Genomic DNA, 24,030 nt, shown 5'->3' with positions numbered 1-24,030 from the left:
GAAAATAGGGGCAAAGTATTGTTGAGTGCTCTTTCTGCATCAGACACAGGGCAAATTACTCGGCACAAGTTCCTTCCATATTTAGTTCAACTCTGCGAGTGGGGCATGATGATCACCTCCATTATAGATGAAGAAACTGAGGCTTTCTGAGGCCAAAGGACTGACAGCTGGAGGGTGGCCAAACAGAAACTCAAACTTTTGTTCATCTACCGCCACATCTGGGCTCTTAACCACGCTATTACATTGCCTCCTCAGTTATTTGAGAGCTTAAGAGCCTTCTGTGAAGTTAAGAAATCAAAGCCTGATAGTCGACGTGACAAGAAGCTTCAGGTCTTCGTATGGGCTATTTCGAAGCAGGAACACTTGTTTGGAATCGTCTCTTTACCTCTGCACCTCAGTTCCATTCGTTCCAATTACCAAAATACTCTCCACGAGAGACAATGTTAGCTCACTGAAAAGGAAGAGCGTATGTGGACGCGGGAAGGGCCGTTGCCAGCCGTCTGGTCTCTCTCACTGTTTTGGAATGCCCTGAAAGAAAAGTCCGTAATCTTTTTGATATTTGACGATTCTCAACATTATTTAGAATTTTTAATTCCTGGAAAGGGATCTCTCCGGGGAACCTGCCACAAGAGAGCTGCCTGCTGTTTATTCTTTCTCCCACAGTCTGCAGCCAGCTCCCCGCCCAGCTGCACCTCCCTCCTCCCCTCCCCAGTAGGTCTCTAGTGGCCCTTCCCACCCAAGGCCTTTTTGTGATGAAGTCTTTCAAGATGGTTTCCCAGTCTGGGGAAAACACGTGTTTCTGATCAGTCTGATGAAATACATTCCCATTAAGAAGTAACTTCTCTATTTTCTACTTTCTTCATTCTCCACATTACCTATCATTACCTATCATTTCAAGCCCTGGACGCTTGAAAGTGCTTCACAGGCCTGACTGATTAAATGGCGCCTTCTTGCACGTCACACACGTCAGATTTGCTTCCCTCCTCTCCGCTAACTCCAAGGAAGAAAGGTTTTTATTGTATAGAAGCCAATCCAGATAGATGAGATGTGAGCTGGGGTCTGTTCCACCTCATGCGTCACCGCCGGGACCATCCACCACATTCTGACTCCTTCACGTGAGGTGATGTAAGATGCCGAGCGAACACAGCTGGCTTCCTGCAAATGAAGGAAGGCTCCATCTCTCCTTGGCTCTTAAGAACAGAGAACTACATGTGAGCTCTAATCCCAGAAAGTTGACATGTCCCTTCTTGAGGTTGTTTCAACTGTTGACTTTCTATCAGTGGCACGTTGGGTACTGGGTTCTAAAAATGAATAATTACGCAGGACACCCTGGCGTTGTTTTCATGGGTCTACGGTCCTGAATGTGTGCGAAACTGGGACCCTGTGCCCATTTTTCAGGGCAGTGCACATACCAAGGGACATCCGAAACCGCAAGGGAATTTAAAAAGTCCTCTGCCATTGCACGATTCAGCAGCGGCAAAGGTGGTATTCGTGGTAATTCATTCTGACACGATAATGTTCAGTGAAGGATGCTAAAGGTAAGATAGGGATACATTCCTGAGTCAGATGTTTGTAGATGCCCACGATGGTGGTACCCAAAGGATGTTATTGTTATTAGCTAGTAAGATGTTCTCAGTGTGACAGGTTCCATTTTTTTTTTCCCTTGGGCCTGTTGTATGGACCGAGGTCTGGATGAAGTGGTATAAAATAATGTGTGGTTTATGATCCTCACCACAGCTTGGTGGTAAAGGTGGACCTTAACCACACCCGTTATTTCCTTGGTTTCTATGGTTTAAGATCAGCCTGCTTTTCTGTTGCGACACTTCCATTATCCGTTAGCAGACATAACTAAGTACAGAGAGTGGTAGTGTGTCACAGTCCAGCCAGCAAGAGGGGTTAGGCTTTTTTAGTGTGTTTTCTTGTGCCATCTGTTAGGTGCTGGTGGCTCAGTTAGCCTCTGCCTTCCCCATTCCCATCACCTGTCACTCTGGGGGGATGCCTACAGGAAGGCCAAAGGATGTTTACAAATGTAGTGCTTCGGGGAACCTGACCAGTTCGAGCAAATTTGAGAAGGTAAAGGAGATTCGTAACAGGTACTGGCCTCCCTACAAGCATCTGACAGTCCATTCTTCCTAACGAAGATGGAGAAAATGAGGCCCATCACATGCATTCTCTTGTCTCTTACAAATAATGGATGTAACGATTATATATCGTACCTTCATGACAATCAGTGAAATAAAATTCGATTCAGCTTGAAGTTCAGAACTCCCTAAAGAACTACCTCTGGGCAGCCGAGTGAGACTATGGACCGTATATTGTATAAACGTTCAGACTTACGACAAAGCAACCGGTTGGCTTTGTGGGAAGCCAAGTGCCATCTTTTCACAAACAACTATCCCCAAAGGCTCAGATGAGAAATAAAAAGAATATGCGGACCTTAAGCAACATTTTCCTTTAAAGGAGGTGGGAGATGACAGGAACAGAATCAAACTTCATGAAGACCTTTTCCGCTGGAAAAGAGTCACGTGGCTAGGTCTTTAAGTCTTAAATTTTGGGGCAACTTTGAGTCTCGCATTCGACAAAACTGAACAAACGAGCAAGTCAGTGAAATGAAATCAAAGACTGATGTCTGAGTTCAAGATCCATTTGTAGAATGTTGGGAAGTCACCTGTTCATCAGTGAAATAATCAGTGTAGTTTAGTAAGCTCCTCCCGTCCTGAGCTGGGCACCGGAAGTTATGATACTGAAACTAACTGGTTGCTGCCTTTAGGTAGAGGGGGAGGTGGATGTGCACATTCAAATATTCACTCGGTGTTTGCACCGGCTGCTGAGCACAAGAGGAGCACCTCGTGGGGATGAGGAGGGAAATTCTTTGCATATAGCACATCCATATCCACAAGGGGGAAAGTCTGTGTTTGGTGTCGATTTTCAGCTTGACCTTCCCTTACATCTTCTGTGACCTCCTCCCGAGATCCTCTCCCCTTGATCCCATTCTGTATCCTTTGCAACTCTTCCAGCTTGAGAACCTCCTATTGATTTGTTTTATTGTCATTCCATGACTGTCGGTCATGCGGGACAAGTAAATGGACTCTGTGACAATACTGGGACACATTACCGGGCCTTCATTTCATTTTGAGATCTTGGGGCTTTCAGTCCTCAAGTGACCAGGACACAGAACAACTGTCACTGTACCTCCTCATGCCTGCCCCCGACCCCAACTTATCCTTTCCCTGTTCTCTGAGAAGATTCCTTCCTAGCACTTCCTTCCATACCATTTTCCTTTTTCCCGTCAGGACTGTTTCTTCTTCTGGTGCTATCAACTTCCTCTGCCTGCCTTACGACATCAAGAACAGGATGGAGAGATTTTTCCACCCTATCTCTGCTCCTTCATCTCTGGGGTGGTAACTGGTAGTCTTTTGGGGGCAATTGTCTTGGCATTTTAAAATGGAAGGCGGGGGGGGGGGGAAGGGGAAGATTCCACAATGATATTATCTTAATTTAAGATTCAGACCACAACTGCAGAGAACATCTGTTTTGAAGTCTGCTGTTGTCTTTGTAACCCAAGAGAAAAGCAGGGGGAGATCAGAGGAAGGCCTTAGCCTTCCTCCAGATGAAACCACCTGCAGCCTCGGGAGGGGGCTGGGATTCCGTTCTCCTGGGGCGCGGAGCTCCTCGCTAGGAGCCTGGTTCTGTGCTTCTGCATGTTATTAAAGAACACTGGTTCTCCTGCCACCTGTGCTAATGCTCTCCTCCCTCTACCTCCTCAAGAGGCCAATTTAGGACAATTTAAGTGGGAATCCAAATTACATGATCCCCAAAGGCTCCTAGGGTAGCCTGCGTTCTGCATTATCCAGGCCCAGGAGGGAGCAACAATCCCAGGAAACAGGGTCAGTCTGGGTGTGGAGGAAGCCTCAGAACCCTGGAGCCTTGATGGGCAGCTCTTCACCTCTTTCTGCATGAGCAGAGCCTGATTTGCTGCTACAGGAATACGTGATGTCTAAACTGGTGGCTTTTATAATGTCGCTTGGTCTACGGATGGGGCCAATCCATCCCGCATTGTTGGGGCTGCAGATGCAGCTGAATGGTTCTTAATTACAGTCTAAAGAAACTGCAGACAGCAATAGAGCCAACCCAGACCCTTTTCCTTCCTACCGCCCGTGCCAAGCTGTCTCCCGCAGGGAGCGCTAGTGCGGTTATCCTGCGCTAGGCTCGCCCAAAGACGACACAGCGGGTGCGGAGAACACTGTCAGGTTTCTAGCAAAGGAGTCGGATCATCATCCATCTGTGCCTGTGTACGTGGGATCCTGCTTTGTGTCTCCAGAGTGCCCGGTAACAGACCACGCTGAATGGCAGTGGCTTCTGCCAGCGTGGTATCTGTAAACCCAAGGAGAGGCCACAGACAGAAGTGCAGTCGGGATCCTGGACTGCCTTTGTCGTTTTCAGGCCATGTGGCCTCGGGCAGAATGACCTCTTCTCTCAAACTCATGTTTTACCCCTGGTAGGAGCAGGAGGGCTCTGGACTTGACCGTCTCTGAGAACCTCCCACCTAGCTCCGACATGTGATGAAGCCAGGACCTAAGATTTTGTGTCCACAGAGGCGCCACAAACACGATCTTCCTTCTGCATTTGAACTACCATTTTCCTATACTCTTAAAACAAATACAGATCTGCGTTTTTTTCTTCTAATCAGGTAGTGCTGGAATGTCTCCAATGAGGCCAAAGCTGGGCAGGTTCCCAGATCAGGAATTGAGGAGAAGGGGTCTGCAGAGATTTTTTTCAATTACACACGATCGCTCGCCCTATCTCTCCCCCGAGGACAGTTCAGGTGAAGAGAGGATCCAAGTTACTCGGTAAAGGGGATGGTCATCGAGGTTCAGCATGATTTCTTGGCTATTCTTCCTCATACTGGAGACGAACACCAGTAACGATATGTAACTTTCACTGAGCACGTCTTCTGACCTAGACAGACACTGTGCGAAGGGCTTGGCATGTGTCATCTCATTTAATCCTCCAAAGAGCCTTAAGGGTGGGCGCTATTATGGCCTCTACCTTAAATGTGGTGGAGTTGAGGCTTTGGGGTTAGTGATTTAGGAGTAGTAATTCAGCTGGCTGGTTGGCAGAGCTGGAGTCTGAACCAGAGCCCTACTCCAGAGCCTCCACTGCTCACTCTCCTCTTTGTTTTATTGTGGAAGCTTCCCCCCCCTCCACCCCAGGGGCCTACCAGCCCCTAAGTCCTGCCCCTCCCTGCACCCCGCCCCCACCTCCTGCCCAACTCCCGCACCCCCCTCCCCCAACTACAGCACTTCTTATCGCCCATTGTTTATTGTACCTTCTAAACAATAGCTAATGAGCCTGTATTACACGGTAGGGAGAGCCAGGGGTGATTTTATTCCATGAAACAGAGAGGAGGTTGTGACACAGAAAGGTTAAGTGGCTTCACTGAGGTCACAGAGCCAGCCTGCAGCAGAGCAGTCCTGAGCCCGCGGCTGGGGTTCTTGAACTGACCCTCAGGCCTTCTGGCATCAGAGTTTAATTAGGAGAGTTATTTTCATTTTCCTTCCCATCTCCAATTTGCCATTTTATTGCTGCTTGATGATGGTAGATATCGAAGCCCCAGGCCTTTTTCTGCCCCGGTGTGCTTTTTTAATGACTCAACTTATCACATAGAAACCACTTGCTTTAGAGTTAAGCTTTAGACGCCTGTTTCTAGGTCCCTGTGTGTGATGGGGACTGTTGCCTTTTCTCAGAGAAAAACAACCACAAACGCAACTCAGACAGGTTGTTGAGGACCTTTTTTTTTTTTTTTTTTTTTTTTTTAATCTTACATTTAAACCAGTAAATCAACATCTGTGAGTCATAAACGTGTTCTGGATCAGCCGTTAGTGGTCTGAATGTTTTTGCACCTACCTCCAATACAGCATATTTTAGCTCAAAACTCAGAGGTTCTTTTGTTTGTTGAAGCTTAAGATTCCAGAAATAGACAAATAACTTATTCCAGCACAGTTGTGGAGAGGGGGAGTCCATCTTCCACGATTGTTTGAAATGGGGTGTATTTTTTATGTTTCTTTTTTTGTTAAGGCTGGCGTGGCATTGAGGGGGGAGTAGAAAAGAGAAAGGTTATGTTTTTGACATCTTCTATGTGTGTGAGAGAATTCTGTGTAAAAATGTGACTAGTTCTTTGATACCGTTAACATCTAATCGCATTCCCCGATGCCCCAACCCCTGCAGCTTTGTTTTGACCCTTATTGACACGATGTTCCTAGTTTAAGGAGTTTTAGCCCTTGAGGGATGTAATTCCCTAAGTTTCAGGGATGTTTAAAGATACAATTCTGTTTTCTCGCAAGTGCAGGAGGAACAGACTGCTGCATTACAAACAAAAGCAAAGAATTCCCTTGGATGATTTTTCTTGAGTGCCTCGAAATCAGAGTCTTGAAACAACTTGCCAAGTAGCTGGAAGGCAAGGCCCAGCTGATCTTGTTTTGCTGGTGGGGAAACTGAGGCACAACTGAAACTAAGTGGACATGAACGCTGGGGAACAGGGGTTCTGCTCTGCCCCGGGGGACAAGGAGCAGACCTAGGGGCACAGTCACTGACATTTTGTAGTTTATCTTCACAAGCCATAGCACAGCCAACTCACTTAACCTTTAAATTAGAAAGAGATGGTGACAAAGTAGGTGCCCACAGTGACCAGGCGGTTGACAGTTCATTACTGCGTACATATTGATTGTCTCCCATGTGTCCAGCACTGGGCCAGGTGTTTGTTGGTTTTTAGGCTACAGTAAGATAGAACTGCCATCGAAAGTCCATAGAACATTTACAAGAATCTACTTGTGTCATAAAGAGAATAAAAATTTCGTTTATCAAACTTGATTGGATACTTGCAAGCCTGATTGGATTATTAATATCCCAAATATGTAAAAAATGTTTTAACTTGTCTATACTAGCGCCCCTTGTCCCAAGTGAAGTTTCAGTTAGGTCCGAAGTTAGATGCATAATTTCTGATAACTTCACCATTCACAATCAGTGTCAGGCAGAAGTCGACTTCCTGGAGGTCCGTGGTGGTCTTTGGCTATCTCACCCTCCTTCTTGTCTTAACCTAAACCCCTTCCTTGATTTGGACCTTCAGCTATTTTGAGTTTCTGTGCTCCAGGACTGGGTTAGAGAAAAGGATGACTGACAAGGAGAGATGTCATTTTTAAGGAACCGAAATAATAAATTCCCCCATTGCCAGAGTGGAAAGTATTTATGGTTTGATCATGGTGGCTTCTTTTAGTGTCTAATGGTGAGGGGTGTTGGCAGCAGGAAGAAAGCTGAGGAGAATTCTGGGGAAGACAGAAAAGACTGGCTCCGAGGAAGCTTCCTTTGCAAATAGAGAACTACTCACACTTGGATTTTAAAAATACCAGCATTTTCTTAACACAACATCAATAAAACAAGATTCCCCAAAGCAACTCTTGATTTGCTCAGTTGTTTTGCTGATGTGTTCAGAACGGGCAAGGCAGGATTGGTTCAAGATCCTCTCCTTTGCGGCTCATTTGGATGTGTAAATGTACAATTCATTCATCAGCGGTTTCCCCCAGCTTTTCCCGGGATCAGAAGTGTCTGTTCTTGTCATCTGGAAGCCAGCATTGTTTTCTCACACCTTTTGGAAATCTAACAGCTGGATTACAACAATCCTTCAAAAATTAGGATTATCACATACAAATATTTTCCTCTTGTTACTGAAGGAGGGGCATCATCTGAAGTTTGAACCAAGAGCTAGAGATTTATTTTCTGTTCCTGGCTCCTTCTCTCATTTGCTGTTGGAAACCTGCAAGTTACTAATGCTTCAAGGAGACAAAACTGGGGTTAGGTAAAGGTAAGCAGGTGTGTTCAAATTGATGGGGCGGGAGGGGGGGGGAGAGTGTTTGTCAGCAGTTACATACAGTTAACAGGCAGGTGGTGGTAGTTCAACATATGCTTAGAAATCAGGAAACAGTATTAAAAATAACTTTTTTGAGGTTCAGAAAGATATATGCCTAATCTTCTAGTTAACTAAAGGTAGATCTCAATGTCTGGCTCTAGCTATACCTAAGCGTGTCTATGTACGTACCTCTATATTCACTGGTTGCTTTGTTACTTAGAACCAACTACCTCCACTTATGATAACCAATGTGTTAGTGCAAAACCATTAATTATTTGGGATCGCGTTGGGGTGTCCGAAGTGTCCGAAATTCCCAAGTGGAACAGGGGTTGTGCATTGTTGATTGTGTCACAGCTGTGAATGATGTACTCCAGAAATTCAAAACCACAGGGCCTCTGCATTTCTCTCCGTGCTGGTGGTAGTTGTGGGGTTTCCAGTTTTCTCTAGTGGAAGAGAGTCTGTGAAAGGAAGGGCCCGTGACTACATAATTAGAAGAATAACAGCTTCCCCTTCCACTCAACCACTGCTATAGGTAAACTGGAAGCTTATGGAAGCCCATGATTGGATTCCAGTTTGGGGGCCCTGTTCTCTGCTCTCCCAGTAACACAGAAGTATTTGGGCCTTTGTCTAGGGGTCTCCAGGAGGCCGCCTTGAGCTTGATCCTTCTCAAGGACGGCGAAACAAGATTTCGGCTCTCCAACGCTGCCTCGTCTTAAGTCATTTCGTAACCATGATACGGGTGAGCTCTGAAAAGTCGAAGGCTCCTCCAGAAACACTGAACCGATTCCTGACTCACAAACCGGCTGCAGTCCAGGACTCATAAAGCCCTTCGAGGACATTGGCTTGAGAACCCCCTGCGCCCGCTCGCACGCACGCCCCTTCCTCCGCATGCCTCACGTCCTGTGTGTCAGTCTTTGTGAATGAATGATGTACACGCACTCGGAAAACTATGCTGCTACTGGGGGGGGGGGGCAGGAGCGGGTGACCAAGTCCTCAAGAATGCGTGGCGAATCAGACGGACTTTCCCCAACGGCCGTGGCAGCCTCTGCACCCAGCCTGCTCGCCGGCCCTGGGCCCTTCCCAGCGCGGCAGAGGGCTCAGCGCCCCGCCGGCTCCGCGCTCAGCTCTAGGCAGCAGGGCGGCTGGGCCCCGGCAGGCAGCAGGCAGGCGGCTAGGGCGCCGGCGGCCGCGGAGCCCCGCCCCGCCTTCCTTTCGTTTTGGGCCGCCGCCGACAATTGGCCGCTGGCCTCTGGCCCCGCCCCCGGGCCGCCCCCGCCCCGCCGTCCCCGCCCCTCGCTCCTCCTCCCTGCCCCCCGCGGAGAGCCTGGGGGATTGGGGGGGGGGGGACGGGCGCGCAGACCCGGCCGCCGAGCCTCGGCGCCGCGAGAAACGCCCTAAAGAGGAGGGAGAGAGGGAGGGAGACCGCGGCTCCGGAGAGCGAGAGCGAGCTGAAGCTGCCTGCCGGCGGAGAGGAGGAGCGGGGCGAGGACGAGGAGGAGCGGGGCGAGGCGCAGGCGAGGCTGGGACCCGGGGCGCGCGCACTTCTCCGCAAAGTGCCAACTTCCCGGGAGAGTGCCGGGCGCGCACCTTCTGGGCGCGGGGAAAAGTCAGCGGCAATCTGAAATCTTAGGGAAGAAAGTCGGATCCCCCCCCCCTCCCGTCCCCTTTTCCCCTGTTACTAATCCCCATTAAAAAGACAAACAACAAGAATAACAGCAAACTTGCCATAATCCTGTCTGCCCCCCACTCCTGGCACCATGAAGGCGGCCGTCGATCTCAAACCGACTCTCACCATCATCAAGACGGAAAAAGTCGATCTGGAGCTTTTCCCCTCCCCGGGTGAGTGGTGACTGTCGAGGCCCCCACGCCAGCTTTGGGCCGGAGGCTGGGGTCCCCTCCGCTTCTCCCCCCCCTCCCCCCCCCCCCCCCCCCCCCCCCGCTTCGCTGTTCCCTTCCAGGCAGTTCGTTTCTGCCTGAGCAAGGCGATGCTGGGAGCAGCTGGAAGCAAGGTAGAGAAGACTGTTGGTGGCCTGGGACCCTTGTTTGGGGGGTGGTATTTATTTTCACAGCTGTGTTTTTGTGAGTAATGGGAAAAAGCTTATAGAATGTCCAGCACCCCCATTCCTGCTTTCTTATCTTTCCAAATGAGTGAGAACGCTCTGGCCTTTTCCTGTAGCTTTGTGGGGGGGGTGGACACTGCCGCAGAAGACATCATCCACTGGCCCCCGCATTACCAGAGCTGGAGCTGGATGGAGGGCCCTGGGCAGTGAGAACCGACATAGTGTCTAACTGACTGGCCTGCAAGCACGTTTCAAACATCTTGCCGTCCTGCGCCCCTCTGTCACATGTCCCTTTGCTATCTAGCTCCTCTTTTCTGGGTTGAGGGCAAGGACATGGGAGGAGAACTGAAATGATCGTCTTAACTTCTGGAAACATCCCGCTTCTATTCCTGCAGGTTACTTACTTTACCCATCTTCCTAGTCTGCCATAAATTTGCCCTCTGCCTTTACCAAAGATCTGTTACAAGAGGGAACAACGTCCTGACACCAAACGCGACTTTGTGTCTTTGGTTGGTGGTTGGTTGTCCAATTCCTTGGTTTGAAAGATTTGAAGAAGAGGATAGGAAAGGAATGTGATTTTGTCTTGGAATCCAGAATCCCTGGGATAGATGCGCTTTGAGAAGAATAGATGTTTTCTTTTAGGATGGGCAACAGCCAGCTATCTTTTAGAAATTAGTGATTTTAGAGGTAAAGGTATATAATAAGATACAGTGCGAAGGTGATGCCATCTGGAAAATAATTCGCAGAAGTAACCTGCTTCTCTGTGGTATCTGATTATCAATAAGTTTAGCTGCTCCCGCCTGTGGTTCAGGCTTCTTTGCCTCTGCTGTAATGAGTTGCTTAGTTTAACCCTTTCTTAATCTGCTTAAACTTCAAACCCAAGCCCAGCTGATGTTTTGTCATTTGGAGATCATTCCGAAATGTTCATAAAGACATGGATGACCATGTCCTGTCCTGTTAGACCCCGTCACATTCAGCCCCGGTACTGGGGGTTCCACTGGGAGGTGCACAAAGAAGGCTAAGACTGTTTGTTGTCACAGGGATGTTGATGGTCAGAGCAATGCTGAGTTCAGCTAGAACCGTGGAGACATTTCGGGCACTTAGAGCTACAGCTCAGAAGTGATGCTGCTGTGATGGTTGTGTTTGGGGTTCAAGGAAGCCAGAATAAATTCTGTTAGTCACAATTGCACCAAACCATGCATGAAAGAAATGATAGTTTGCAGCCAAGACATAAGCTCATCTCGTAGGTTCTTTCCTTAAGAATGGCTTGTTTGTATGCATGCCTATGGGGAAGAGACAGATTCGGCTGTCTGGGAAATAGCATGTAAGCTGGTCAGTTTTCATACCTACAGTGGATTTCAGGGGCTAGGAGTGAAGAGCCCCTGGCACCACGTGTTTTGGGTCACAGTGAACAGCTGAGGTGATCTGGGGGGTAAGTTAATATTAACACTAGAGATTTTGAGCATATGGTGCTATTATTTTGGTTATTGATAAAAAAATAAGCCCCCAGGCAAGTAACTTTGCTTAGCTTTCCCATCTGTAAACTGGGGACAGGAAGCCCTAATGCTACAGTCAGCGTCTATTATAATAGGAATCTTTACAATGCCTCTCTTTTCCAGAAAAGGTTGACAAGCCACTGGTCAGGTTTTGTAAGCATCCTTCAATACAACAAAATGTCAGTGGATCAGAGAAGTTGGGCAACCTTGTGCCATTTATCGTAAGGAGGTTTGGTCTCTGGCACTATCTTGGGAAAGACGGAGAGACTTGAAAATATATATAGAAGTTTTCGGTTTTGTTTTTTTTCTGGATTTTTGGTAGCATATATGTGAATATTGTACCCATATCTTAGAGAGGAAAATAGAGGCACAGAGAAGGTAAGTCACTTAAGAAAATCTAGTAAGCCCGTGGCTAAGGTAAAATTAATCCCTTTTCTAACTTCTCAGTGTACGTTGCCTTCCTTGAGTGATACTGCAAATTACATTTGAAAAGCTCAGCAAAGAAACGTCAGTTGAGGCTTAAACTTGCAGGTGCAAGGATAGAAGAAACATTCGCCATGGCTGCTGCCTTTGTTGGGGGGTGGAGAAGACACTGGCTAAGTGGGGATTTGCTTTGCCCATCAGACCATATAGGACATGTGTTTAAAGTTTAACTTCTCACAGCGTGGCTTTGTGTCCACAGCTGTGACTTAAATATTTTTCACAATGATTCTTTGGGTTGTTTAGTTTCTTATGTGTGGAGACAACTAGTGTGGGATCTTATCTGCCTTAAATAATTAAACCAAGATTTTCCCTCCCCAAATCCAGGAGCCAAAGAGAGGCAGCAGGGAAGTAGGTGCTGAAATGGGAGTCCTGGGTTTTTTCCCTGCCTTTTGTGGCTAGGACCTGATCCTGAACCTTTTTACACTTTTCTTCTAGATTGAGACCTCCCAGATTTCCAACAGCTTTAAGTACCAAATTAACCTATGCTTTGAAATAACATTGGAATTGCATATTCCTTGTACGTGTAAAGTGGGTATGCCATTCTGATTGCAATATATGATGGCAAGGCTCTCGGGTCTTACATGGGCTAAAAGAAACAAAGCCATGGAGAGTCCATGAGTTCCCTCTTGGTGTGGAGCTCACTGAGAAGGGTGGAGGCTGGGTGCCAAAGCAAATACATTCCCAAGCCGCTTAATTTTCCCCTCCTTCTCCATACCACCTTGCTGGTGAGGTGAGCGAAATGCTCAGGGAGGAGCAGGAGTGCTGATTCTCCATGTTTGCTATTTTATAAGAATGAAAGGATCACCCCCGTCCTCCATCAGACACCCACAGAGTCCTCAGAGACAGGAAGAAGATGTGTTCCTTCGGTCGTCCCTTTGGTCAGTCTTTATGCCGTCATCTGCGTAGACAAGAAAACCGGGCAGCGTTGCCCAGGCTATTAAGCTCACTGTGCTCCCAGACCCCCGAGGACCACACTCCATTAGTGACTAACAAGCCCAGTGGTTCAGAGCCCGGAGTCTGGAGCCAGCCTGTCTGGGATTGAATCCCAGCTCTGCCACTTACTAGCTGTGTGACTTTGGACAGATTGCTTCATGTCTCTGTGCTCTCGCTCCTGCATCCGCAAAATGAGTGTGATAGTTGTTCTGTCTCACAGGGCTGCCAGGAGAATTGTGTCTATTGAGGTGTACAAAATCTTAAAGCAGTACTGACCCCAAGTAGATTCTAAACAGTTAACTAGAAAACAAGTCAACAGAAAACCAGTGTAGAATTTTCAGGGGCCCCTTGAAATGTTTAATAGGGGCTGTTGCTGTATAATGTACTTCCCCTCATCTCCTTTTTTGGGAGAGAATGTAAAGTTGAAGAGAACTTTTTCATCTCCTTAGCTGAGATCTCACACCAGTGAGGTTCCATTCTGTGGCCCACGGAGCAAACACAGTGAACCAGGTAACTTTCAGAGTGTCCAAGTACCTCGAGGTCCCAACTCTCTGCTAAGGCACGGGGCTTGGTCAGTTACTTTGGGTGATGGGGGTTATCAGTGCTATCTCTAAGCAAGCAAGAGAGCCACCAAGACTAGGAGTCAGGGGGACATTTGAAGGGCTGACGGAAAAGTAGTGTTTCAATGATGCAGAGTTGAGAAATGCATCATGTCTAGTTATTATAAAGTATCTCACATTTTATTTATTTATTTGGTTGGCAAAGCTTGCATTCCTGGCATTTTTGGTTGGTTTGTATTGCTGTGTTTTTTTTTTTTTTTTTTTTTTTTTTGTCTATGTAACTTTTTTTCTTTCTTAAAGAGACCAGACCACCCTGTAGGAGGGTTCCCGCCCCCAGGAGACAAACCAGCCCATGGGCAGCCTCCCAGAGCCCGGCTTACTCTGGGCTCCAGCAAAATCTCTACAAGGCAGAGAGAGCTGGTTAGCATAGGTCAGGATTTTTCAGGAAAGCAGGGCTCTCTATTTCAAAGAGCACAGATAACTCTACAATGGCTATAGCAACAGCATAATTACAGACGTCTCTCTGGTTTGCGGAATGAATAACCGGTGGCTATCATGGCATTCCATGAGCTTGCATTGGAGGTAGTCTCTTGCCGTCCCAAGTTACAGGGATTTCTCTGAAACATGCATGGAGCCTGGACTTTCCCATAAAATAACACTGTGACCCTTCACCCGGACTCAGGTGGGGAGAGCTATTTTTTTTTTTTTTATCTATTTTTCAGATGAGGAATGGGAAACTCAAAGAGATACATAATTTTGCCCAAGGCCACACTTGTTAGAAACTTACAAACTGATGAGCTGTTTGCAGGCATGTTATACCTAAAATAGAAGCCCCGTGTTATTCACAGACACTCTGGAAATTAAAAGGGGGTGCGAGAAAGCAGTGATGGTGGGTGCTCTGGGGGCTGAGGAGATACAGGGCTCCCTCCTTGCATGACTCCTCTGACCTTAGGGAAAGGGCCTATTCTGCAGACAGTCTCCAGGCCTGCCAGTCCGGATGTGTTGCCGTAGGAAGATGCTTGAAGGTTCGAGCAATGCTTGCCTTGGACCACCACGCGGAGAACCCGGGTTCTTGTTTGTCTGATGTCTTCCCAGATGTATTCTGCTCTGTCACAGGTGGCCAGGTGATGATGGTCACTTCCAAGTTCACATCCTTCCTGGAGTCTCCTGATGCTGCCTGTTTAGCCTCTTGTATCACACACACAGCTCTGCAGAGAATCTCACTCACAATCTGGTTGATGAGAGACATAGATCAGCAACTAGTGTGTTTTCTTAGTTCGGTTGTAGTTTAATTTTCCTGCTTCCGGAAGAAGCCATAGGCGCCTACATTTTCTGTCTATGCACCAGATGTTTTATTTTTTCCAACTAAAATGTAGCATTTTCAAGTCCGTTCCATGGGTCAGGGGACTGTTTGTAGTTACTTTGGCACAGGGAGGAAAGGCGAGCTTTGGGATTCTACCTGAAGATTCACCAACCCTCTACGACCCAGGGTTAATAGGAAACAAACAGATGTCCTGACCACTTGTCCATGGGGTGGGTATTGTTCCCTCTATCACTGCCTTATGGGGAGCATTTTCTCCCAAGTAAGTAACATCCTCTGGCCCACACAGTCATCGTAGAGATGGATTTGTATATTGACAACACAGTCTCCATCTTTTTATCTGGCTACTCCAGAATGAAATGTTGGTCCCACTTCTCCGCTCAGACAGAATCTCTTATAAGATTTGCTCTCACGTTCACAGCCTTTTAGGCCCACTCTTTGCTTACAGCTGCTAAGCTCTTAACCCAGCACTGGGAACATCAAGACAATTCCCAAATGTATCATTTCTGTTGGTCATGTGCCTATGGCTTTGCTTTTTTTCAGTTGGGTTAAAGACATCTTTTTTTCAAAAGGTCGGTAGATGTTTTTCAAATTGCATTAACAGGCTATTTCTACTTGGCTACTTTTCGAAGCTCTGTGCCTATCTGCGTTACCTTTTTCATTGTGTAGTTTGGAGTCTCTGTGCAGATACGAAAAGAAATTGGTCTGTGTTGGAGGTTGCAGTATATCCAATTTCATTGGCAGGGAGCCATGCTTACAGACACACTCAAAATACTGCTGGTCAAGCCATAAATATTTATTGATTCTTTGGCCAATTTCGTCATATTTCCCAGGTGCTTTCCAGTTTCTGCTGCTTGTGTCCAAGCCTGTCACTGGGCACTTCTTACCGTCCTATCACCTCTTTTCAATTGTCCTTTCCTGTAGCATTTAGTTTTGTCCCTGAGATTTGTAAAATATTGATGCAGATGGTGCTTGAAGGCCCAAAGTAGTATTGGCCAGTTTTGTATTGGGTTTCAGATCTTGATGTTGTACAGGTAGTGAGTTCATTTAATTTACCGTCTAAACTGGGACGCTTTTGAGAGTGTGATGGGCACTGTGAATAATGATACTAGAATGATGGACATAAACTGGGACTCTCCCAGCAAACGAGGGTCACACTACTTAGACACTGAATTGAGATGATAATATTCTTTATGATACCTACTCTCAGTCGCTAATCTTGGGGGCTAGACCTTCCAAACTAAGCTACGAGGACCAGATAAAGAGTTTGAAGCAATTCAAGTTCAGTGTGGTTTCCCCCAACCATGAGTTATATTTTTAAATGTGTTTTTGACGCATAATATAATATTTCTCAGAGCCTGAGAAACAACTACAAATCAACCTCAAACAAGTCCACCTCAGGCATTTGAAACCTCTTGGTAGCTTTGGGTAGCTATGCTAAGCTGTTGATTTTTGCTTTGCAAGGTTCTGCAGAGGAACTGTAAACTTTCTGCATGTAGTGTGTGTGTGGTTGTGTGTGTATGTGTGTGGTGTATCTGTGTATGTGTGGTGTGTGTGTGTGTGTGAGAGAGAGAGAGAATGAACTTTCAAGTAGGGGGGAAATGTCATCATTACAGAAGCAAAGACAATTAACATTTTTGCTTTGCTTTGTCTTAATGCGCGTCCATGATGAGAAGTTTTACTGGTGGGATCAAAAAGGGCAAGGAAAAGAAAAAGAGTTTTTTTGGTACCATTAAAGTGGGTAAAAACAAAAGCAAAAAGCAAGCCCTCGGTGCTTTAGGAGAGGAGGAAGGGAGTGGTGGATTCAGTTGCAACATCCCTTTTGGCTAAAAAGGAAGAGACAGAAAAACGAATGAGGGCAGGAAGAGAGTAAGAAAGTAAGAAAGAACTCATAAAGGAACAAGAAGAAATACTTAAAGAAAGGAATGCAAGAATTCACGTGATTATTTCATAGACTTTTGGAAAACTCCTCATAGGGACCCATCTCAGGTGGTCAAGTGGGTGACCTCAGCTCTGTTGTTCCCACTCTTAGGCCGTGGAATCTTTTCAGAACCCCCTAAATCCCTCATAGATGCACGGCTGGTCAGGGATAATCAGATGGAATCTTTCCTGTGTTCCAGATGCTTCCATGGCTAAACATGCAGGAGAACCATTGTGTGAATTTATGGAACTCTGTGTGGATCAATGATTATTTCTGTTTCCTGGGCCCGTTGGGTTCTTTCTTCCAACACTTCTCAGCTAGAATAATTTCACGGGTCAGCTTTAGAGAGAACGTGGCTATTTCAGAAGCATTGGAAGGGGGCGTAAGAACAGGGAAAGGATTATTTTAGATAGAACAGTGTGGGATGAATGCCAAAAGTTTAGAGTTAAAAGAAAGGCTTACATAAATATGAAGAAAAATACCTTGATTGTAGAAAGGGAAGAGAGAAGGAAGTGTGAGGCCAGGACCCATGTAACAACATTTTGAATCTCAGGATGAATTTTGCCTTTGAAGGTAGGGAGATTTTAAGGACAGAGAAGTGTTACATTGAATAGGCTTCTGAGAGGGGTGAATTTTTTTTTTTTTTTTTTTTGGTAGCATTACTTTACCTCCTACTCATACTGTTAGTTGTTAAAACCTCTGTATCAGTTTACCAGAATAGGCGTTAAACCTCAGAGAAGATGACAGAATCAATCAGGTACGTATTTTCAAGGTACGAATGAAAAATAAAGAATCTAGGTCAGGCAAGGGCATTCCTAAACCCAGGGAGTGTTTGCAGATCATGGTTTTTGAAGCATTTAGGAACTCTAAACTGGGTGCCAGGTACTGTAACGGCTCCTCTCTAATGACTTTTTTGTGTGATGACAGTTTAGTGCTGGGGAAATTCATTACTTCAGCGTTCAGGTTTAAAGTAAGAGTGTTTTGGAGTCGGATTTTAAAATAGCCTTCAGAAACTCCATCACAGGAAATTTTTGGTGGAAGAGTTTCCATGCGATGGCCTTTATACTTTCAGTATTTATGTTTTTCCTGTCTATTGGCTATTCCTTGCCTAAAATTGAAGTGAATTCTGTACATGAGGCACAGGTTGTCTTATATCCTTGAAATACTGGTTCCATGGATGGAACAGGAGATGCATCAGCACAGTAGGAATACATATTGTGTGTCGAGTGAATAGGGTATCCTCTGGCGGGCCCATCATTGGTTGGAGAGTCCACAGCCCTAGGTGCTCGCCATGGCTTTGCACCTGTTTGTGTGACCTTGGGCGAGTCATTTCATTTTTCTGGACCTCAAGTTCTTCCTCGGTCAAATACATCAGCTGGAGAAGATGACCTATGAGGTTTCTCTTAACACTGACATTTTATTTATTTATTATTTTATTTTATTTTATTTTATTAAAAAATTTTTTTTTCTTTATTTATTCTTGGGAAAGAGACAGGGTGTGAGCAGGGGAGGAGCATAGAGAGAGGGAGACACAGAATCCGAAGCATGCTCCAGGCTCCGAACTGTCAGCACAGAGCCTGACGTGGGGCTTGAACTCATGAACCGTGAGATCATGACCTGAGCCGAAGTTGGACGCTCTACTGACTGAGCCACCCAGGCGCCCCCGCACCTTTTTCTTTTAATGTTTATTTACTTTTGAGAGAGAGAGACATACACAGAGTATGAGCAGGGCGGGAGCAGAGAGAGAGGGAGACACAGAATCTGAAGCAGGCTCCAGGCTCCGAGCCATCAGCACAGAGCCCGACGCCGGGCTCGAACCCATGAACTGCGAGATCGTGACCTGAGCCAAAGTCGGACGCTCAACTGACTGAGCCACCCAGGCCCCCCATTAACACTGACATTTTATGACTCTAGATAACACGTAAGATAATTCAGGCACGGAGGGAGCGTAGAATGTCATTCAAGGGGTAGGCCAAACGAGGATGCTTTCCTCCTAATCCTCAAATTCTGTTCCTCACAGTTCCATCAGTGGGAGAATTTGGGATACATCTGCGAAGGTGAATAACTTGCCTGCAGAGAGGTGTCTGGGACCATTCCTGGCCTCTTTTGCAGTCGGAGAATCCGGGCACATTGCCTCAGGGGTGACACTGGGCCAGGAGTCATACCTTCCTCTTGGTCCCCCTCCCTGAGACGGCTTCCTCGTTCCAGGAGCCTTCGCTACGTTTGTAGCGGAAGGCAGTTCCAGGGTGGGGTCTCATCGGGAGGGAGGAGATGGAGGTTAGGGGTCCGGTAGGTGAAGCAGCCGGCCCCAGCTGCCTCCCCAGGGCTGAGCATGTGGTCTGAGCCCTGAGCTTATTTCGTCTAAGCTGCCACTTCTCCGTGCACTGCTCGCTCAGTAGGTAAACAGTCCCCTCCTGCAGCAGGAATGTGTTCTGCTGAAAGCCACCTCAGTGCCTCTTCCTGACATAGTCAGCGAGTCAAGGCCCCTGCCTCCTGTTTGTACAGAGGGAAGGGCCCCGGGCCCGCTTGCTTCTGGCCTTGCGGGGAATGGTGTCTGCGCAGCAACCGGCTGACCCTTCCGCGGGGCGCAGGCCAGCCGGTGGAGTCCGAGCCAGACAGGACACCACCTGCTTCAGTCTCCACAGCCGTCCAGGAAGCTGCGAGTGTGTGTCGGGGTGTGGCGAGCACAGGCCGCCTGGCTTTGCAAAGGCCGCTCTCTGCCGCCGTGGAAGAGTGTCACCTGCACACAGCTGTTATCTGAAAATCGTTTTTCTTTTTCTTTCTTTTTTTTTTTTTTTAAAGTCAACACCTCCCTGCTTTCCTTTTTTTGTCTTACATATTTTTTTAGTGTTTATTTCTGAGAGAGAGAGGGAGAGAGCATGAGCAGGGGAGGGGCAGGGAGAGAGAGGGAGACACAGAATCGGAAGCAGGCTCCAGGCTCTGAGCTGTCAGCCCAGAGCCCGACGCGGGGCTCGAACTCACAAACCGCGAGATCATGACCTGAGCCGAAGTCGGGCGCTTAACCGACTGAGCCACCCAGGTGCCCCGTGTTATTTCTACATTTTGAGAAAAGCCTGTCACAGTTCGTCTTTTCTGTCAGCAGCAGGCAGACCAACAGTGGCATGCCAGTTTGGGGAAAAACAAGAAAAACTGCCACTGGTAATATAAGGTAGACTTTATCTACTGCTACGTGCATAGGGACAGAGTCTCTCCATCCCTCTTGATCCTTTTCCTTTTTTCTCTATTAGTTACTAGGTGCTAACTTATGAATGTGTCAAGATATTGATGTGCCAGGGACCTCATTATTTTACCCTAATCTCTACTAGCCGAGTATTCTTTCCATTTCACAGATGAAGAAACTGAGAGGTCACACAACTTGTCTGAGCTCATACGGCTGGTGAGTGTAGGGGTTCGGATTCAGACCCATGAACTCTGAAGTTCTGTGTGTGCTGCCTCCAGAATTTGCATAGATCTTTGGATGTTTGTTGAATTGGGGGGAAACACTACAGTCTGTCTGGGCTTAGGATTGACCGGTTCACTTGATACTTGCTTATCATTTGGCAGAGATTTTACCGGGAGACACGTGACTTCACCACATTTGACGCTCACTCGAGGTAATTCTTTGGGTTAGGAACATTTTACAAATGGGGAACCTGCAGGGCGGATCCTGAGTTTTCTTTCGCCAGGTTACATGGTAGAGTTAGGACATGAAGCTGTCTTCCTCCAAACCTCCTGACTTTTCCATTCAGCCACATATATTTTCACTATTTCTATGGTACTTGGTAAAAATACATGGCTAATGACAGTAATGGTAATGAACACTAGCTCGAGATCAGAAATGCCAACAGGACACCCTCTTCTCTATTGCTAGATATAGATTTCCTCCACATATTTTATATGTAGTTAGTGGGTCCCACACAGTTGGCTCATTATTGAGCTCTGAGTGGGTTTCACCGATGACTCTGACATAGGATCTGAAAAATCTGCATAGCTTTCCAAGATGCCAACCCACTGGCCAACTTTTAAGTAGGATGGCAAGTAAGTTTCTTCTCCAGTAAAAAAAAAAAAATGTGAGTTATTACTCCACAGGCTTCTAGACAAATCGGCAGTTTCCCTCTGGGGTGGCTTGATCTTAGACTTCGGGAAATATATTATTTTGTTCAATATAAAGAATTTTGAAAAGAATTCCTGTCCCGCCCGTTTCCCTGTGTTGAAATATATAATCTTCTGTGCCTCTGTTTACCCATTTTAGCAAATGAGGTCCATCTTAATGACTGGCAGAAACCTCAGGTAGCCGGAGGGGGAAAAAAAACCCTAAAGCCGAAAAACAAAAACCTTTGAATCTCCTCCTGCATTTTATGGGAAAGAATTGTGCCAAAGAGCCATGTGAGAAGTGATGACGTCTTAGATGAGTGGATTTTAACCACCCCCCCCCCCCCCCCCCTCTCTGCTAGTTTCCATTTGGGGCAGGGACATTTGCTATGGCACCAGGTATAAACACTTGGAGTTTAGCAAAATTATATTTGATTACCCCTCTAATACAATGTGTTGTTCCTTAGCAGTAAAAAGAAGGCCCCTCCCTCCTTGTGTTGGTTGTTCAGGAAGCTAGAGCATTCCAACGTGGAGTGACAGGTGATTACACTGAGAAGTGTCCCCCTTGGCATGTTGTTGTTTTCTTGGGGGGGAATGTAATCCTGAGTAGCCAGCAGGGCCCTTGGGGGGCTCTGGATCATAGGGCAAGAGGAGTTACTAATGGGGAGGAGAGGGTGGTACCCTGATTGCACCAAAAATGGAGATAATCACATTATGTTTGGTCCTTTTGAACCTCGGCACTTGAACTTAGTGCTTGCCAGGAAAATGTAGTCTCTAAGGCATATCTTCCTGTGGCTGCAGCGTGTCTCCTTCTCAAACGGGATTGGGCCTTTGGCTCCCTGCTCTCCACCGGTGGGTAGTTTGGGTCAATCCTAAGGAGTCCTTGGTCTTAACCTTTTCCTGGTGTGCACATTTTCTGGTCTGAAAACTGGACGGGTCCGCTTATAGGTGGTCATCCTTTACGTTGTATTGCCTGGGGTATCAGAATGAGGATACCTGTGTCTGTTTTTGCTCTGGGCTGCCAGATTGTCGCCACATCTCAGCATCATCTCTGGATTCTTCTGGAAGAAGGGTGCTCACTCCTAGTGAGCTGCCTCTCATTGGGAGAGAGTAGGAGAGTTAATGAGCTCAGGTTTGGAAAGTCTTCTGGAGTCATTGGTGATGCAGGGAATGTTATTAAATTAGTGGGAGAGATGATACAGACAGAGTTGCAGTACTGAATACATAGGAACTGGGATGAGTCATGTGTGTGAGTACAGGAAATGCTCCTTGATTTTGCATAAGAACAAGAGTTCAGTGTCACACCTTCCTTGCCTCCGAATGGCAACCGAACGTTCTTCGGAACTGGCGGGTGCTCGTTTTTGGCCTTTGTGTGTATCTGGGCTTCAGTTTGGAGAAATGAGACAGAAGTAAAACTAACATTTATAGGGCACCCACTATGCGCCAGGCACACGGCGGGGTGCTTTGCACAAATAATCCCCTTCCTTAAACAACTTGGTGAGGTTGGTGTTTTAATCCCCATTTTGAAGATAACAAACTGACTCTCGGAAAGGTTCAGTTCGTTTTTTGGAGGCCTTAGAGCTTTCGAGTCACAAATTTGAGCTTAGATCTCTCTGATTACAAAGTCCTGCCAACTTAGAATCTGTTGGGAGAGCAAATTTGCTAACATTCTTATTGAAAGCTGTGATTCTTGGCACATCGTTTTGTGCTTTATGCTCTTTAGGCTCCTCATTATTACCAGGGTAAGGAAGAAAACATTCAGTAGATCTATAAATATCTACCGCTGGTATGTGTAATACAGGGAGAGAGAAAAAAAAAAAATAGTTCCCAGAGTTTTCATTGTGCATTTTCAAATTCAAAATACACAAATGAAAAGTAGCTAACTGAACTGACCAAACTCCCATACAGAATTGGCGCCTTGGCCCCCATTTTTCAGATTGGGAAATCGAGGAATGAAGGAGGAGCTCCACCCTTCCTTTAGAATTCTCCAGGGAGGGGATGTTCAGAGGTACAAGTCTCGGCCTTGAGGCCACTTGATGCAACAGGAATGTTTGTAGATAAATAAACACACATGGAATGAATCAATGTCTACATGGAAGACCTGGCGTTAACCTCTGATTCAGTTGGAGATTTTTTTTTGTTTTGTTTTTTGAAAAATCAAGTATCTGTTTCTTTATTTCTGGATTTCTGAAGGCTTCTTTTGGGGAGCTTTGTGGCTTTTCTATGCCCTCACCTATACTCTTCTGTGATGGATGGGCTAATGGGGGGGATATGGAATTCCAGGCTGGCTTCAGTGTCTCCAGAGAGTTGGGGTGCTGGATGAACAAAACAGCGATGTTGGTTTTTTTTCAATGAGATTGGGCCCTGGCAACTTGCCTCTGGGTTCATAGGGTTTGGTCACGTTGTGATGCTCACAGACGTGCTGCAGACAGTGAGCGAGGAGCAAAGATGAGTCCAGTCTCTGGTGGCCCTTGGCTGCCTTGCTTTCTAAGAAGAGAATATTTTCAGTGTTTTTATGGGCAAACTAATTCTAAGGACTTAATATTTGAATTTCTGAAAGCTGGGGGTGCCTGGGTCGCTCAGTCAGTAAAGTGTCTGACTTCGGTTCAGATCATGATCTCACTGTTCGTGAATTCAAGTCCCGTGTCAGGCTCTGTGCTGACAGCTCAGAGCCTGGAGCCTGCTTCGGATTCTGGGTCTCCCTCTCTCTCTGCCCCTCCCCCGCTCATACTCTGTCTCTCTCTCTCTTAAAAATAAATAAAACGTTAAAAAAGTAATACAGTAAAAGCTGGTGCGAGATAAGCTCCTCCTACACAAACCAGTCATTAATCTATTTGCAAATCTTTTCGAAATTCCTGCGTGTACTTGTGGACCCTCAATGCACTGCACCCTTTTTTAGTAATTTTATTTGGTTCTTCTGTTTGTCAGGTGGATTTGTTTATGCCATGAGTTTCTTCCCCTGATCTTCATATCTATATACCTATATACCTATATATATTTTATACACACACACGCGCGCGCACACACACACACACACACACACACACTGACACATTCCCTTTTTCCCACATCCCATCTGAGTCAAAGGGAAGGGGTTTACATTTAGGTTGCTCCATAGAGAGGAATCTTTGTCCCCAAATCACAGTCTGTCATTCATGATGTGGGTTTTAATGATGTCCCTCACTGCAGGCATCATGGGGTCCTGGAAGGACAGGGTTGAGGTGAGCCGGCCCTGGGTTTGAATTCAGGCTTTCTGCCGAC

At 46.6% G+C, this 24,030-nt stretch overlaps 1 protein-coding gene across 5 annotated transcripts in view; it reads left to right on the top strand.

Moving 5' to 3' along the window:
- ETS1 (ETS proto-oncogene 1, transcription factor) overlaps window positions 1–24,030 on the top strand; it is a 131,161-nt gene that overhangs the window by 56,162 nt on the left and 50,969 nt on the right. The window contains exon 1 of one of the 5 annotated variants that reach the window (XM_030333669.1): window positions 9,272–9,742. The exons of 2 other annotated variants lie outside the window; for them this stretch is intronic. In XM_030333669.1, the coding sequence (XP_030189529.1) occupies window positions 9,661–9,742 (82 nt within the window). In that variant the 5' untranslated portion in view covers window positions 9,272–9,660. Of the gene's footprint in view, window positions 1–9,271; window positions 9,743–24,030 lie in introns of those variants that run through there. 2 more of the 5 variants (XM_030333672.1, XM_030333670.1) reach the window with 2 other exon arrangements.

The sequence above is a fragment of the Lynx canadensis genome, chromosome D1, assembly GCF_007474595.2.
Source record: "Lynx canadensis isolate LIC74 chromosome D1, mLynCan4.pri.v2, whole genome shotgun sequence".
NCBI lineage: Eukaryota > Metazoa > Chordata > Mammalia > Carnivora > Felidae > Lynx > Lynx canadensis.
The sequence above is the reverse complement of the archived record's forward strand: the minus strand, read 5'-3'. Positions and strand labels throughout refer to the sequence as shown.